This window comes from Mustelus asterias, chromosome 18 (genome assembly GCF_964213995.1).
Source record: "Mustelus asterias chromosome 18, sMusAst1.hap1.1, whole genome shotgun sequence".
Taxonomy (NCBI): domain Eukaryota; kingdom Metazoa; phylum Chordata; class Chondrichthyes; order Carcharhiniformes; family Triakidae; genus Mustelus; species Mustelus asterias.
In genome coordinates this window covers 85,597,561-85,612,284 of record NC_135818.1, presented here as the reverse complement: position 1 = coordinate 85,612,284, position 14,724 = coordinate 85,597,561, and the positions used below count along the sequence as shown (strand labels likewise).

Genomic DNA, 14,724 nt, shown 5'->3' with positions numbered 1-14,724 from the left:
TGGAAGAAGTTGGACCAAAAGGAAGGAAATGCTATTAGGAGGCATGGCAACACCAGAACTCATAGGATAAGCATAAGCAAAGGAACCCTAATCAAAGCATGCTGCAGATCATAAAGCTTTCTCCTGTCCTATGGCAAAGCACTGGGAATGTCACATTTGAGCTGGAACGTTCCGGCTGTTCATGCCGGCGGGATCTTCCGGTCCCACTGAGAGTGCATCCCTGCCACGGGTTTCCTGACATCAAGGGGTACATTCAACACAAAACCCCATTTGACAATGGCAAGACCAGAATATTTGGCTGTTGTGGAAAATTTTACCCTTGGAAGTCAAGCTATACGTAGGGATCTGTAGACACCATCTCATGTCCTTCCACTTGTGAAGTATGTAGGGAGTATTATTAATAGCAATGGAATTGGGATTGTAGTGCTCAAAATAAACTTAGTGAGTGTCATCAGTCGAGTGGATGGGTGGAATGAATGATACCTAGTGGTCTGATTGATCCCCAAAATGTAATTTTGCTTTTGTTACAGGTGAATTTTCTGAAAGAATTTTGTGCATTTTCTCAAACTTTGCAACCTCAGAACAGGGACTCTTTCTTCAAAACGTTGTCAAATATGGGTATACTGCCAGCTCTTGAGGTCATTTTGGTAAGTTGTTAATTGCAAATTGCGGAAAGTGCAATTCCAAACGGAACAGATGCCCTCCAATATCTCATCAAAATTTTTCATGTCAGCCTGACAGTGAGCATCAGGCAACTGTTTGGCCATGGGAGCTCCTGCCCTCACCCGACCTCCACAAGTTTAAAGTGGGAGTTAGTGGATGGGAATGGGAAGCCTGATTACCCTCTTTCCCCCCACTCCCCTCTCTCCCCCCCCCCCCCCCCCCCCCCCCCCCCTCCAGCCCAGCAGTACTGAGGCCAATTATTGTAGACCCAAGCTGTTATTAGACTGAAGGATTCAGTTGAATCCTTCCTGATTGTTCCTTTGTGACTTCCCATCCTCAATGCTGCGGTCATCCATTGGGAAAGAGTCTTTAACCAGGAAATCACACGGTTTATTTGATCATACACTGTGACCAAATGCTTGTCTGCTTTTAATTAAAAATGATCCAGGATTTTCGTTCATCCATTTAGACCAAGTGACATTAGCATTTCACACCACACTCCTAATCGGCAGTGTGCTAAGGATGTTCATGTTGATGGTGTCTGTGTTGTTCTTCTGGATTGGAGTATTGGAGTAGAGGGATGGATTATATGTCTTCTGTTTGTGTTGCTACTTTAAAGTTCTATTTTCATCTCTCAAATGCAGAGCACCTTAAAATAGTTGAGCTATTTTACTTTACATGAATGAAACATTGCCATACCATATGTGGGGAGAGAGGAAGGCACATGTAGAGGAGTATTTATAATGCAGACTGTCTTCTACTTACTACAAGTATATATTTAGTCTGTTTTATGGAAATGAGTGGTTAGGAGGGAGCAATCAGACTCCAGAAATAGCCTGGAATGTGTCTGTTGGGCGCAGAGGAGAGCCACAGGCATTAAAACTATAGCTGAAGAAGGGCTAAAGAGCAGCACCATTGGTCCTGCTGCTTATACATTTTGGTTACCTTCCCTCTGCTGGCCTGACTCTTAATCTCGCTTTAGGCCTGTCAGAAACTAGTGTGAGGCAGGGCGTAGGTCTTTGTGGACATATGTGAGTGTAATATTTATACAGAAAAGTTTCACAGACATCAGTTTTAATATGACAGCAGCTCCAAGGAATTCAAACTGAGTTGTGTTATTTTGCAATTATAATCAATGCCAGATTGGCTGCTACACTGTTTTCTAGACTCAAAACAAATTCATTCTTTTTAAATCGTGGGGAAAAAGTATATTAGTCTTCTGTCTTGTATGAAAGTTAATTACTCTTGTCAAAGTCCTGTGAATTGCAACCCCACAGCTACCTCCATCAAGTGACACACAAGCATCAGGTCCTCCATTGATTGCGTGACATCCCTTTCATTCTCATTTGTGAGTCTTCTGATATTGAATGTTTCAGTCATGGTGAATGCTAGGTTTTGGCTCTGATTGGGATCAAGAATTGGGATCAAGAATCACAAAAGATGCCAAGCAATGAATGTTTGGAGTCGGGCACGCTTGGGGTTGTGAGACTGCAAATCAAATTGTAAGCCTGGATCCTACACAAACTCAGGAGGATTGCCTTTCTCTTCCCTTCCTGTTCCGATGGCATGAAAGTAATAGCCCTATGTATTGTGTACAGCCTTCCACAGAAGTATCAAAAGGATCTATTCGTCCAAATAGGAGCATTTTTCTAATCAGTCTTGCCTCAATTTTCAACGGAAACCATATACTCTCAGTCCGAGACTTCCTTTTACCCTCATCGCCAATGTAATAATTCTTGCCCACCAGTTAAGGGAAGAACAAGAGAAGTTTATTTAAAGGTAAAGGCTGTACAGAAGCTTACAGCATCTTGGTTGCAACCAGCTCCCAAGATGGTTCTGGAACAGAAACCCCAGCTTGCTGGGATGAACCCTCAACCAGGTCCCTGATTGGTTTACTGAGTCATGTGACCCTTAAAGGGACTATCAGCATGCATGGGCAATTAGGGATGGGCAATAAAATGCTGGCCTAGCCAGTGATGCCCGCATCTCAAGAATTATTTTTTTAAAAGGGCAACTTCCTGCGGCATTTGACTGGCAACAGGAGACTTTGCCATGTCTGCCATGCCAGAAGATGAGAAGTAACCTTTGTGGCCTTGGAGTGGGGCTTCCTTTATGGCCGCCCCTTAACTACAACAGCACCAATGGAGTGGATACCTCCCCTAGCCCTTTTCCCTCCATCACACCACCATAGATCCACCCACTATCACAGATTGCCTGCCTGGCCCTGCCAAACTAAGTTTTCATAAGTGGTTACAAGTGGTGTACCTCAGGGATCTGTTTTGGGGCCACTGCTGTTTGTAATATTTATTAATGATCTGGATGAGGGTATAGTTGGGTGGATTAGCAAATTTGCTGATGACACCAAAGTCGGTGGTGTGGTAGACAGTGAGGAAGGGTGTCGTAGTTTGCAGGAAGACTTAGACAGGTTGCAAAGTTGGGCCGAGAGGTGGCGGATGGAGTTTAATGCGGAGAAGTGTGAGGTAATTCACTTTGGTAGGAATAACAGATGTGTTGAGTATAGGGCTAACGGGAGGACTTTGAATAGTGTGGAGGAGCAGAGGGATCTAGGTGTATGTGTGCATAGATCCCTGAAAGTTGGGAATCAAGTAGATAAGGTTGTTAAGAAGGCATATGGTGTCTTGGCGTTTATTGGTAGGGGGATTGAATTTAGGAGTCGTAGCGTTATGTTGCAACTGTACACAACTCTGGTGCGGCCGCACTTGGAGTACTGTGTGCAGTTCTGGTCCCCACATTACAGGAAGGATGTGGAGGCTTTGGAGAGGGTGCAGAGGAGGTTTACCAGGATGTTGCCTGGTATGGAGGGGAGATCCTATGAGGAGAGGCTGAGGGATTTGGGATTGTTTTCGCTGGAAAGGCGGCGGCTAAGAGGGGATCTTATTGAAACATATAAGATGATTAGAGGTTTAGATAGGGTGGATAGTGATAGCCTTTTTCCTCTGATGGAGAAATCCAGCACGAGGGGGCATGGCTTTAAATTGAGGGGGGGTAGTTATAGAACCGATGTCAGGGGTAGGTTCTTTACCCAGAGGGTGGTGAGGGATTGGAATGCCCTGCCAGCATCAGTAGTAAATGCGCCTAGTTTGGGGGCGTTTAAGAGATCCGTAGATAGGTTCATGGACGAAAAGAAATTGGTTTAGGTTGGAGGGTCACAGTTTTTTTTTTCACTGGTCGGTGCAACATCGTGGGCCGAAGGGCCTGTTCTGCGCTGTAATGTTCTATGTTCTATGTTCTATATCTTTATGGGTGCCTTGACAAGCTCTGATCCTTGGATTCAATATTTCCCACCCACGAATCCATCAGAATCACTGAATCCTAAAGGAATTACAACATTTTATTTGTAGCTAACTCAGTTTGTGGATAATTGAATTGTGCTCAAAAACTTTAATTGTATTTATTTAATTGATTTAATTAATGGAGGCACTGGCACCACCTTCTTCTTGCAGCCTCAACGGTGGCCAATGGCGCTGCAAGGGTTGGCAGCTCAGGGGGTATGGGCAGCTATCCATAGGCGGACAGTGGTGCTGGTGGCAGCCAATTGAGCACTAGTAAAATGTCCCGAGTCTCACAGCCCTTCTGTGGTTGGTTTCTCCTTTCAGTCCTGCCCTGCCCTTTGATAAAATTCTGGACTAAGAGGCGCAGTGTATGGAGGGGAAGGAGCTTCAGAAAAAGGAAATTTTAAATATTTTTTCGTAAGGGTGATGGAACTTGCTGTACGCCTTCAAAGGGTAATTGAATAGAAACCTGTGGTAGTCTTTGGATTATGTTAGGGAACAAGATAAGTGATGCAAATTCCTGAATCAGCATTAGGAACCAGACTGATCCATATAGCCTACTCTTATCTCCAATCCTCTTCCCTTTTTGAAAACAATACTGTATTTGATATGGAGTAACAGTATCAATGGTTTCGGTGGGATAATTTGACTGAAATCTCACTGCTTTCTTTCCAAATCTAGCTATTGTGTGATAACACTATATACCATTATATTGATTTTTCAGGGTATGGATGACGTTCAGGTGCGAAGTGCAGCCACTGATATATTTTCCTATTTGGTCGAGTACAATCCATCTATGGTACGAGAATTTGTCATGCAGGAAGCGCAACAAAATGACGATGTAAGTACTTGAAAGCTGGTTTTCTTAAATGTTTGAACTTTGCCATGACATGGTCTGTTTTGCTTAATGCAAGCTAGTCAGATTAATGGGATATGCATGTTGCTGGCAAGGACAGCATTGTTACCGATCCACAATTTCCTGTGAGCAGGTGGTGGTGAACCTTGAGGTACTGCAGTCCACGCGGTGTAGGTACATGTCCTGCGCTGTGAAGGAGGAAGTTCCAAGATTTTCACACAGTGAAGAAACAGCACAGCAATATATTTCTGTATCAGGATGGTGTGTGGCTTGGAGGTGAATATGCAGTTGGTGGTGTCCCCACTACTTGTCCTACTAAATAGTGGAGTTTTGCAGGTTATAAAGGTGCTATCAAAAGAATCTTGGTGAGTCTCTGCAGTGTGTCACGAAGATGGTACATGCTGCTGTCACTGTGTGCCAGTGTTAGAGGGAGTGAATGTTTAAGGTGGATGTGGTAACTGATGGTTGTGTTACTATATATTGTAAATGAAATCACAGCATTGGTGTGAAGGTGTGTGGTTAATTTGAGTCAGAAGGTCAGATGTGGGGGAAGGTGGGCCTAGGTATGATGTTCTTTCAGAGAGTCGATGCAGACTCGATAGGCCATATGGCCGCCTCCTGTCCTGTAGGGATTCTGTAATTCTGGCCCAGTCTTGACCCCTCAGGAAGAAGTAAAAGATACATTATCAAAAGAGAGCAAGGGAGTTCTTAAATCCTGGCCAATTATTTTATCCTTCAACCAACGTGCAGATCGTCTAAACATTGCTCTTTGTGGGACCTTGCTGTACACAAATTGGTTGCTCTGATACCCTCTTTATAATAGTGACTATATTTCAAAAATAACTCGTTGACTGCCAGATGCTTTGGAATGCCTTGAGATTGTGAAAGATGTTCTTTCAGTACAAGTTTTCGTTTTTATAAAACTTTAGTTGGAATCACATTGGAGAACATTGAAAGGGTGCTGTCTAGTATGAGGTAATATGATAGAGGAGCTGAAAAGTTAGGGATATTTTCTTTGAAACTGATATTAAGGTTTTTTTTATAGCAATGTTTAAGATTGTGAAAGCTTGGGACAAAGTAAGTAAAATAAAACTCATGGTGATTAAGGGACTTAGAATAAGGGGACATACATATAAAATTGAATGTGGAATATAGGACAGAGCAGGAGAAATGTTTTACACAAGGTGATGAGATTGTGAAATGTAGAATCAGCTACTGATTGAAGCAGAGACCATGTAAACATTTAATAGATAAAGGAAATGGGGATAGAAGGAATGGAAATGTGTGATTGTGATTGCTCTTCCTGGAGGACAAATACCAACATGGACTGTTGGGACTGAACAGCCTGTCCTTTGCTGTAAATTCCATGTAATTCTATTTTCAAATATTATTGCTTTAAGTATGTACAATTTGGTTTACTTTGTATTCTTTAAGGCTAGGGATGTTTGTGTTGTGGAATGAGACAACATCCATTCAACTACATTGAGCCATCCTGAATTCTAGGTTAAATGAGGATTGTGTTTTGTACACCATATTGAGCCATTTTCGAGTACTGTTCTACATTACCTGCTGACTTCCCAATTGAACTAAATTGGAGTTACTCATGATTGCTAAATTATTGTGCAGCTGAACATCTCTCTCAGCTTCACACTGTGAAGTTTTTTTTTGAATGCACTGATTGTTATGTAGCCAAAAGCAAGACTCCACTGGCAAAGATTGAGTGGCCACTCAAATCCGTGTTTTGGTGTTTTTCTGTCTTTTGTTGGCTTGGGCACCAGGAGAACTCTGCTTATTTTCAAATACTCTCCATGCAACTTTTAACATCTCATCTGAACAGGTAGGAAGAACCTGGTTTAGCTCCCCACCTGAATGGTATAGTTTCTGACAATATGTTGCTCACTTAGTCTTTGAGCTTTGAACCAGCAGCTTTCTTCTCTGAATTGATCCAAGATAGCAACTTTCAAGCTTGTTGAGATCCACCAGACTGACAATTTAATGAGGCAGGACTTAATGCTAATGAGCCTGTTCCATGTAGAAATTTATCTCGCTGCATTTATGATATATCATATTTATTATATCTTGTATATAAAATGGAATACCAAAATTGCAGTATGGGTAGGGGTTTGATTCCTCCAAAAGTGCCAGAAAATGGGAGTGGTACGGCAGCACAGTGGTTAGCACTGCTGCCTCACAGTGCCAGGGACTGGGTTTGATTCCCGGCTTGGGTCACTGTCTGTGTGGAGTTTTCACATTCTCCCTGTGTCTGCGTGGGTTTCCTCCGGGTGCTCCAGTTTCCTCCCACAGTCCAAAGATGTGCTGGTTAGGTGCATTGGCCTTCAGTGTACCCGAACAGGCTCCAGAATGTGGCGACTAGGGGAATTTCACAGTAACTTCATTGCAGTGTTAATGTAAGCCTACTTGTGACTAATAAATAAAAACTTAAATGTTTACACTTGCCACAAATCTGCATCTGGTTTTACCATGTCATTGGAATCTCCACTTAGTCTTCAGCTGTCAAATCAATCAGTGAATCTCATCTCTCGAGATCAAAATAAAAACAATTACAATTCTTTAAAGTTACAGGGCCATTAAGTCTGAAATAAAATACTGATATCAGTAATGGTTTCCGTGAAACTACCGTGTTGTTTTAAATCCCATCTGGTTCACTAATATCCTTTAGGGAAGGAGTTTACTTATTGACTGCATGATAATACTTTTTCAGTACAGTGTTAAGCATGATATATATTTTGGCACAAATTCCCAAGAACCAAAATACAAAATCAAGCAAACCTGCTAAAGTAGTTTCTCGTAAGAGACCGTTGCTGTACTTTTAGGGAAGGAAAAAAATAATAAAGTATTTAGTTTCTGTTGTACCTCTGTCTCAGGTGTTCTAATAGATGTTTAGTATTTGTATAGCTGAGGCAGAGGTTCAGCAAAGACTATATTTAGTTTTTCATAACGGTTTCACTTTCTCCCCCAGCTCCTTGTTATTATATTTAATTGCCTAGGAATTGGGGTTTGTGTGAGTTTCAGAGGGCGAGCTGTTGGTGTTTGGGTTTGTTCAGCAGCCCTTTTGCGGTGCAGCAAGGTCCTGTGAGATTGGTGCTAAAACTGGCTCCAATACGGCAACAGAGATCAGGCCATTTTCTGATAGGAGTGGAAGCTATTCTGAAATGTGAGCATCAGTCATGGTAAGGGGTGGTGGGTGGGGAGCTGTGGGTGGGTGATGGAAATATGTGTGCACATAATGTGAGGCAGGCATAGAAATTGGACAAACGCAACAGTTGATGTCTTGATGTTTCAACAATTCACAAAAGGGTGCTGAGCTGAAATATATAAAACATTTTATGGCACACCCTGGACATCTAATTCCATAAAGGAATCTAATGGAAGTCTCCATTAGCACTTTTAATTAACACTCTGCATGATGTCATCCATGGCAATCTTCTGGATGGCACAGTGTTTAGCACTGCTATCTCACAGTGCCAGCGACCCGGGTTTGATTCTAGCCTTGGGTGACTGTGTGGAGTTTGCACATTCTCCCTGTGTTTGCGTGAGTTTCCTCCAGGTGTTTGGGTGCAAGTTAGGTGGATTTGTCATGCTAAATTGCCGTGTAGTGTCTGAAGATGTGCTGGCTAGTGGGATTAGCGGGGTAAATGTGTAGGGGTTACAGGGATAGGGCGGGGCGGGGCTGGACCAGGGTCAGATGCTCAGTCGTAGAGTCGGTGTAGACTTGATGGGCCAAATGGCCTCCCTCTGCACTGTAGGAATTCTTTGATTCTCCTTGAATGAGAGAATTGAAATAAGGCATTAAATCAATTTTACATCATCCTGGGACAGGAGGACAGAAATGAAAGCATTTTCACACCTTGAAAGCATTTATTAACTTTATTTTTTATTTTTTCAAAATCTTCATCCCTTTTCACAAAATAAACTGAACTAAACAGGACTTGCCACCTAGATGTAGCAGCATTTCAACATTAAGTCTGAATTTGCTACCACATGGAGTAATTGAGGCAAATATCATGAATATATTCATGAGGTAAGCACGTGAGGGAGAAAGGATTATAGGACATGTTGATAGGCTGAGTGCAGTTAGGTGAGTGGACGCTAGTGACAAGCGTAAATACCCTGATAAACTTACTCAGCAGAATGGCCTTTTTTCTGTGTTACAAATTCTGTGAAACCCCACTGTGAAAACAAGCAGCTATCTGGTTATTTGAAGCTTTAAAAAAAAGTGACCCATAATTGTTACCTAATACCAGTTGCCACTTTGCTGCTCATTTCAGTACTGCCTATACAATGTTGATGCAGCTGCTCCCTCCCCCTGTACATTAGTGCTGCAATCACAGATATTCCTTCTGACAACAGTAGTGAATCTCTGCTTCCTCAGAAAACTGCCAATCATTTTGAGCATTTAAAAACTCACCAATAACTCAACAGCTGCATGTTAGTAACTACTGTGTCACACTATTAGTAGGTAGAACTTTGGAGTCTAATCCTACGCTCATGTTTTCTTACCATGGCCTTCACTTTCAAGTAACTATCTAATCTCCTTGATTATTTTTAAGATCAATCCTCCAAGCTTTTCTAATCCTAAGTTATCAAACCACTCTCTGTGACTCGAATCTCTCATCCTTGGTAACATCCTGGTTAATTCATACCATATCTTTTCGGTTGGTTTTATATCCTCTCTCATGGAGTGTCCATATTTGTACTTCGAATTCTATTTAATTAATACAGTAAAGGTCTTGAAGAACATCAGCATTATTACCTTGATTTTGTATGTTTCTGGATAGGGAACCAGGATTCCTTGTGCTTTTTTAGAAGACATAAAAATCATAACTAGGAGCAGTAGGCAATTCAGCCCCTCATGCATGCTCCGCCATTTAATACAGTCATGGCTGATCTCATCTCTGTCTCAACTCCACTTACCTGCCTGTTCGCCATAGCCCTTCAAACCCTTCCTAATTAAAAACCTGTCCACCTAAGTTTATTCAAAGTTGCGGCATCCACCATACTCTGAATTCCACAGACTCTCAACCCTTTGAGAGAAGTAATTTCTCCTTGTCTCTTGTTTTAAATCTGTCACCCCTTATCCTAAAACTATGATCCCCATTTTTGGATTGCCCTACGAGAGGAAACATCCTCTCCACAATGACTTTGTCAATCCCCCTGATCATCTTGTACACCTCAATTAGATCTCCCCTCATTCTTCTAAACTCCAGGGAGCATAGGTCTAATTCTGTTCAATCCCTCTTCGTAAGTCAAACTCCCTCGGGCAGGATCTTCCGGTTGCACTTGCCCTAAGACCGGAAAATCCCACCTGAGATCAATGGACCTTTGCATGATCCTGTCCTGCCCATTACATTTCCCGTGGCAGGCGGAACAGGAAAATTCCGCCCCTTATCTCTGGAGTCAATTTAGTGAATCTCCTCTGAACCGCCTCCAATGAAACTACATCCCTCCTCGAGTAAGGGCCAAAACTGTACAATATTCTAAGTGCGGTCTCACTAATGTTTTGTACAGTAGCAGCCTCATCCAATAGAGCCACCACCTTTTAATGGCCTATGTCTGCACATCAAGATATCTCTGCTTCTTTACTCCATCTAATACTGACAATTTTACAGACCATTTCCTTTACACGTTGCAAAATCCAGTATTTTTCAATTTTCTTTAATTATAATATAGACTTGGATACTAGTTATATAATGTATACAAAATATGTTGTACTATATTTGTAATTTCCAATTATTCACTTTCAAAATATATTTTATTGTTTAAGAAGTTTATTTATTAGTGTCACAAATAAGCTAACATTAGCACTGCAATGAAGTTACTGTGGAAGTCCCCTAATGTGTAGAGTACTTGAGGTACAAAGACGTCATAGCTACAATTCCTTATTGTAAACGCTTCTCTTACCCATTGAATCTCATGTTTGCAAATTGAAGGGAGAAAGCAGAGACTACAATGTTGCAGGAAATAATTAGGGAAATGTAATTGGACTGCCAGAGTTCTGCTGTGGTCTTTGTGCACTGATGCTTGTAGCGTTTGCAGAAAAGGCTGTAAAGTGTTACTTTTGATAGTGAATGCAATGAGCAACCACAAAAGGCTTGCATTTGTCAGTTCAGACAGGTTTGTGGTTTTCACTGAAATTCATGCCCACTGTGACGACGGAAGATTTCAAATTGAACCCAATAAAAACACAATGCAACTTATTTAATCACTATAATCTAGTCAGCTCTGGTTTACACGGAATTGTAGAATTGTTGTATGTTCCTGAAAGGAAAATGATTAACAGTTGTCAGAAACGCTTGTATGCTTATAATGCCTTCAAGATCGTAAAATATCCGAAAAAAACTTCTTGGGAGCATTATCAAACATCACTGCAGGCCATACAGAATTCTCCAACCCAGAGAGGTTTACATACTCCGACATGAAGTATATTTAAGACTGAGATCAATAGATTCTTGGAATCCAGGCAAATCGATGGATATGGAAGTCGGTCAGGAAAGTGGAGTTGAGCTTGAAGATCAGCCATGATATTAAAGTTTATTTATTAGTCACAAGTAGGCTTACATTAGTACTGCAATGAAGTTACTGTGAAAATTCCCTAGTCTTCACACTCCGGCACCTGTCTGGGTACCCTGAGGGAGGATTTAGCAAGCCCAATGCACCTAACCAGCACGTCTTTCGGACTGGAAGGAAATGGGAGCACCCGGAGGAACCCCACGCAGACATGGGGGAACATGCCGACTCCGTGCAAACAGTGACCCAAGCCGAGAATCATACCCGCATCCCTGGCGCTGTGGGGCAGCAGTGCTAACCATTGTGAATGGCAGAGCAAACTCAGAGGCCATATAGCCCATACCTGCACCAAATTCCTGTGTTGTTGGTAGATATGGCCAAGAGCTTGGTTGGAGGTGGTTTGTGATTTACTGCTTGGAGAAGAAAAGGGAGGAAATTACAGAGATTAAGGCATTAGCAGCTAAAGAAACTGCTGCCATTAGTAGAGCAATTTAAATTGGGGATGCGCAACAGGCTAGAATTAGAGGAATGCAGATATCTTTATTGTGGGGCTGAAGGAGATTATGGAGATAGGAAGTGGGAAGGTTAGAGAGAGGGTTTTGAAAACAAGGATAAGAATTTTCATGTCAAGATGTTGTTTAACTGGGAGCCAAAGCAGGTCAGCAAACACAGGATTGATGGATGAATGGGAGTTTGCTGCCTGTATTCAAATTCACAAAGAGTTTTGGATCACTTCAAGCTTACAGACAGTAAAACGTGAGAGACTGGCCAGGGGTGCATTGGAATATTTAAACCCAGATGTGACAAAGGCAGAATGAGGGTTTCAGCAGAAAGTGAACTGAGAGGGTGGAGTTGGGCACTGTTACAGGGCAGTTTTAGTGACGGTTTCAATGTGCAGAATCTCAGCTCAGGGTCAAATGTACCAAGTTTGTGAACTGTTTGGTTTAGCCTGGGTTGCAAGCAGAGGGTTACAGTCATTAACTTGGGAATGGAATTTGCAGAGAGGACCGAAGCCAATAACTTTGGCCTTATTGGTATTTAGTTGGAAGAAATTCAATACGGAATATCAGACAAGCAGTTTGTTACTGTAACAAAAACAATCATGGAATATGGAAAATTAGCTTGACACTTTGAATTGCATGATTACACACAAAGCAGAGAGGAAAGCCAAAGTCAACACACATTCCTGAAATTAAATGGCAGAAAAACTAGGAACGTTTGCTTGTGCTGTTTTGTGTTTAGTTGTGTGTGCTAATTCACAGCTTGGTTTGATTATGAAACTTATAGCTATTGATGTACTTTCTTTTAGGATATCCTCCTCATCAATCTCATCATTGAACATATGATTTGTGATCCCGATCCTGAGCTAGGCGGCGCAGTCCAACTTATGGGACTACTCCGCACTTTAGTTGACCCCGAGAACATGTTGGCCACAGCCAATGTAAGTATATTTTTTTTTTAAGTTGCATTCGATGTTCCAGTTATCCGGGTGTTTATTAATGTCCATTTGCTGCTGTGTGTCTGTTTCTTTGAGTCCAGTGGTGTTGACCCTTTTGCTCAGTCCTGAACTCTGCTTCCTTCACTGCATTTTTCCTTTACCAATGTTGCTTTCTTAGACCTTCAACACATTGGTGGTTACCTCCACCTTTGTCACAAAACCTCAGTCCATAATTTCCTTGACTCCAAACTTCACCGATGCTCTCATTCCCATCCTTCCCACTTCCTACCTATGAGCTGAGACATCTGGAATACCCTGTCCTTTCTACTCATGCACACATCTGTATAGTCTGCATCTCAATCACCTACCTTTCCTTGAACAATCCACTGGTTCCCACGTAAAGAAAGAAGGACTTGCATTCATATGGCACCTTTCACAACCACTGTGCATCTCAAAGCACTCTACAATCAATGAAATACTCCTGATGTGCAGCCATTTTGTGCACAGCAAGCTCCCACAAGCAGCAAAATGATAATGACCAGATATCTATTTTTTTGGATTGTCAATTAAGGGATACATATTGACCAGGACACCAGCGAGATCTCCCATGCTGTTCTTCAAAATACTACCATCTTTTATGTATACCTGAGAGGGCAGACAGAGTCTCAATTTAATGTCTTAAAAGAAAGATAACACCTCTTAAGGAGAAGTAGTCCCTCAGTGCTAAGATGTTGTGTCAGCTGGATTGTTATGCTCAAGTCCTGGAGTGGGACTTGAACCCACAACCTTTTGACTTTTGACATGAGACTGCTACCACGGAGCCTAGACTGACAAAGCAAAGATCCCTAAAAGAAAGATACTCTGTTGATGATCAAAACTTAGCAGTGGCATATTTTTAGCAACCTGTGGAAGTCAAATTAGATTATTTTGCTTGCCTCAAACAGTTCCTTTGAGGTATCGAGTCAGAGAGAGTGAGACGTTAAGACCGAGTTGTTTTAGGTATATGTGTCTTGGGATTAGTGCAGAATACACCAGTGATTCTCCATAGAGTTGTTCAGCTGTTACCCAGACTATTGAGTCTACCCATTGGTGCCTTAATTTGTTCATTCATTAAAGTTACAATACCTCATTTTGTGTCTTCTAACCCTGCTTAAATTGTTTTCTTCATGTTGAAAGCTACCTGTTCTTCACCCAGTGGATTTGGATATTCCTGCCTGGCTATATTTCAAAGCATTTTCCCCCAGTGGCAAGCACATTAATGCACACCATCTAACTTAAATTCCAAGCACGGTGATTTTCCCCAGAATGTGACTAATTGTGAGAAAAATACACGCTCCAGAATTTTCTGTTGGTAATCCTGGTGTATGAGATAATCCAAGGGAGGGAACAGAGGGATACGGTCCGAGTAAGGGCAGAAGTTTTTTTTTAGTTTAGTTAGGGCATCATGATCGGCTTGGAGAGCCTCAGGGCCTGTTCCTGTGCTGTACTTTTCTTCTTTGATCCCTTGCTGCAAGATGATCATGAACAGCAGCATATTTCAGCTTTCCATCGCTCTGATGCTGCAAAAGAAGGAAAAGCAAAATGGGGCTCAGTAATGAAGGCATAGAAAGCTAGCATCATTTCTGAAAGTACTTTATATAGTGTTAGACCACTATATAAGGCTTCAGTTGATCCATGAAACAGACTTGAGGCGCTGAAGAGCAGCCTGTTCCTATGAAACTAATTATTGACAAGATAATTGATCTCTTTTCTCTCACTCTTTTGTTTCTTTCTCACATGCTCTCTGTTACCTCTTCTGTTTTAAATATATAACAAAGCTTCTGGTCCTGCTGTGAGTGTCTTTAGAGATCTCTATTGTAGTAATCTTTCCTGTCCTTCAGTCCGAAGTTGCACATAACACCATGTTTATGAAAAGGTCTAAAACGAAACTGATGCATCTAACTTAA

General features: G+C 41.8%; 1 protein-coding gene across 4 annotated transcripts in view; it reads left to right on the top strand.

The window, feature by feature from the left end:
• LOC144507338 (serine/threonine-protein phosphatase 4 regulatory subunit 3-like) overlaps window positions 1-14,724 on the top strand; it is a 104,815-nt gene that overhangs the window by 63,614 nt on the left and 26,477 nt on the right. For all 4 annotated transcript variants that reach the window (XR_013500070.1, XR_013500069.1, XM_078234503.1 and 1 more), the window contains exons 6-8: window positions 531-647; window positions 4,681-4,797; window positions 12,650-12,781. Coding sequence is in view for 2 of the 4 variants with exons in the window: in XM_078234503.1 (XP_078090629.1) it covers window positions 531-647; window positions 4,681-4,797; window positions 12,650-12,781 (366 nt within the window). In the remaining 2 variants the exon portion in view is untranslated. The remainder of the gene's footprint in view (window positions 1-530; window positions 648-4,680; window positions 4,798-12,649; window positions 12,782-14,724) is intronic.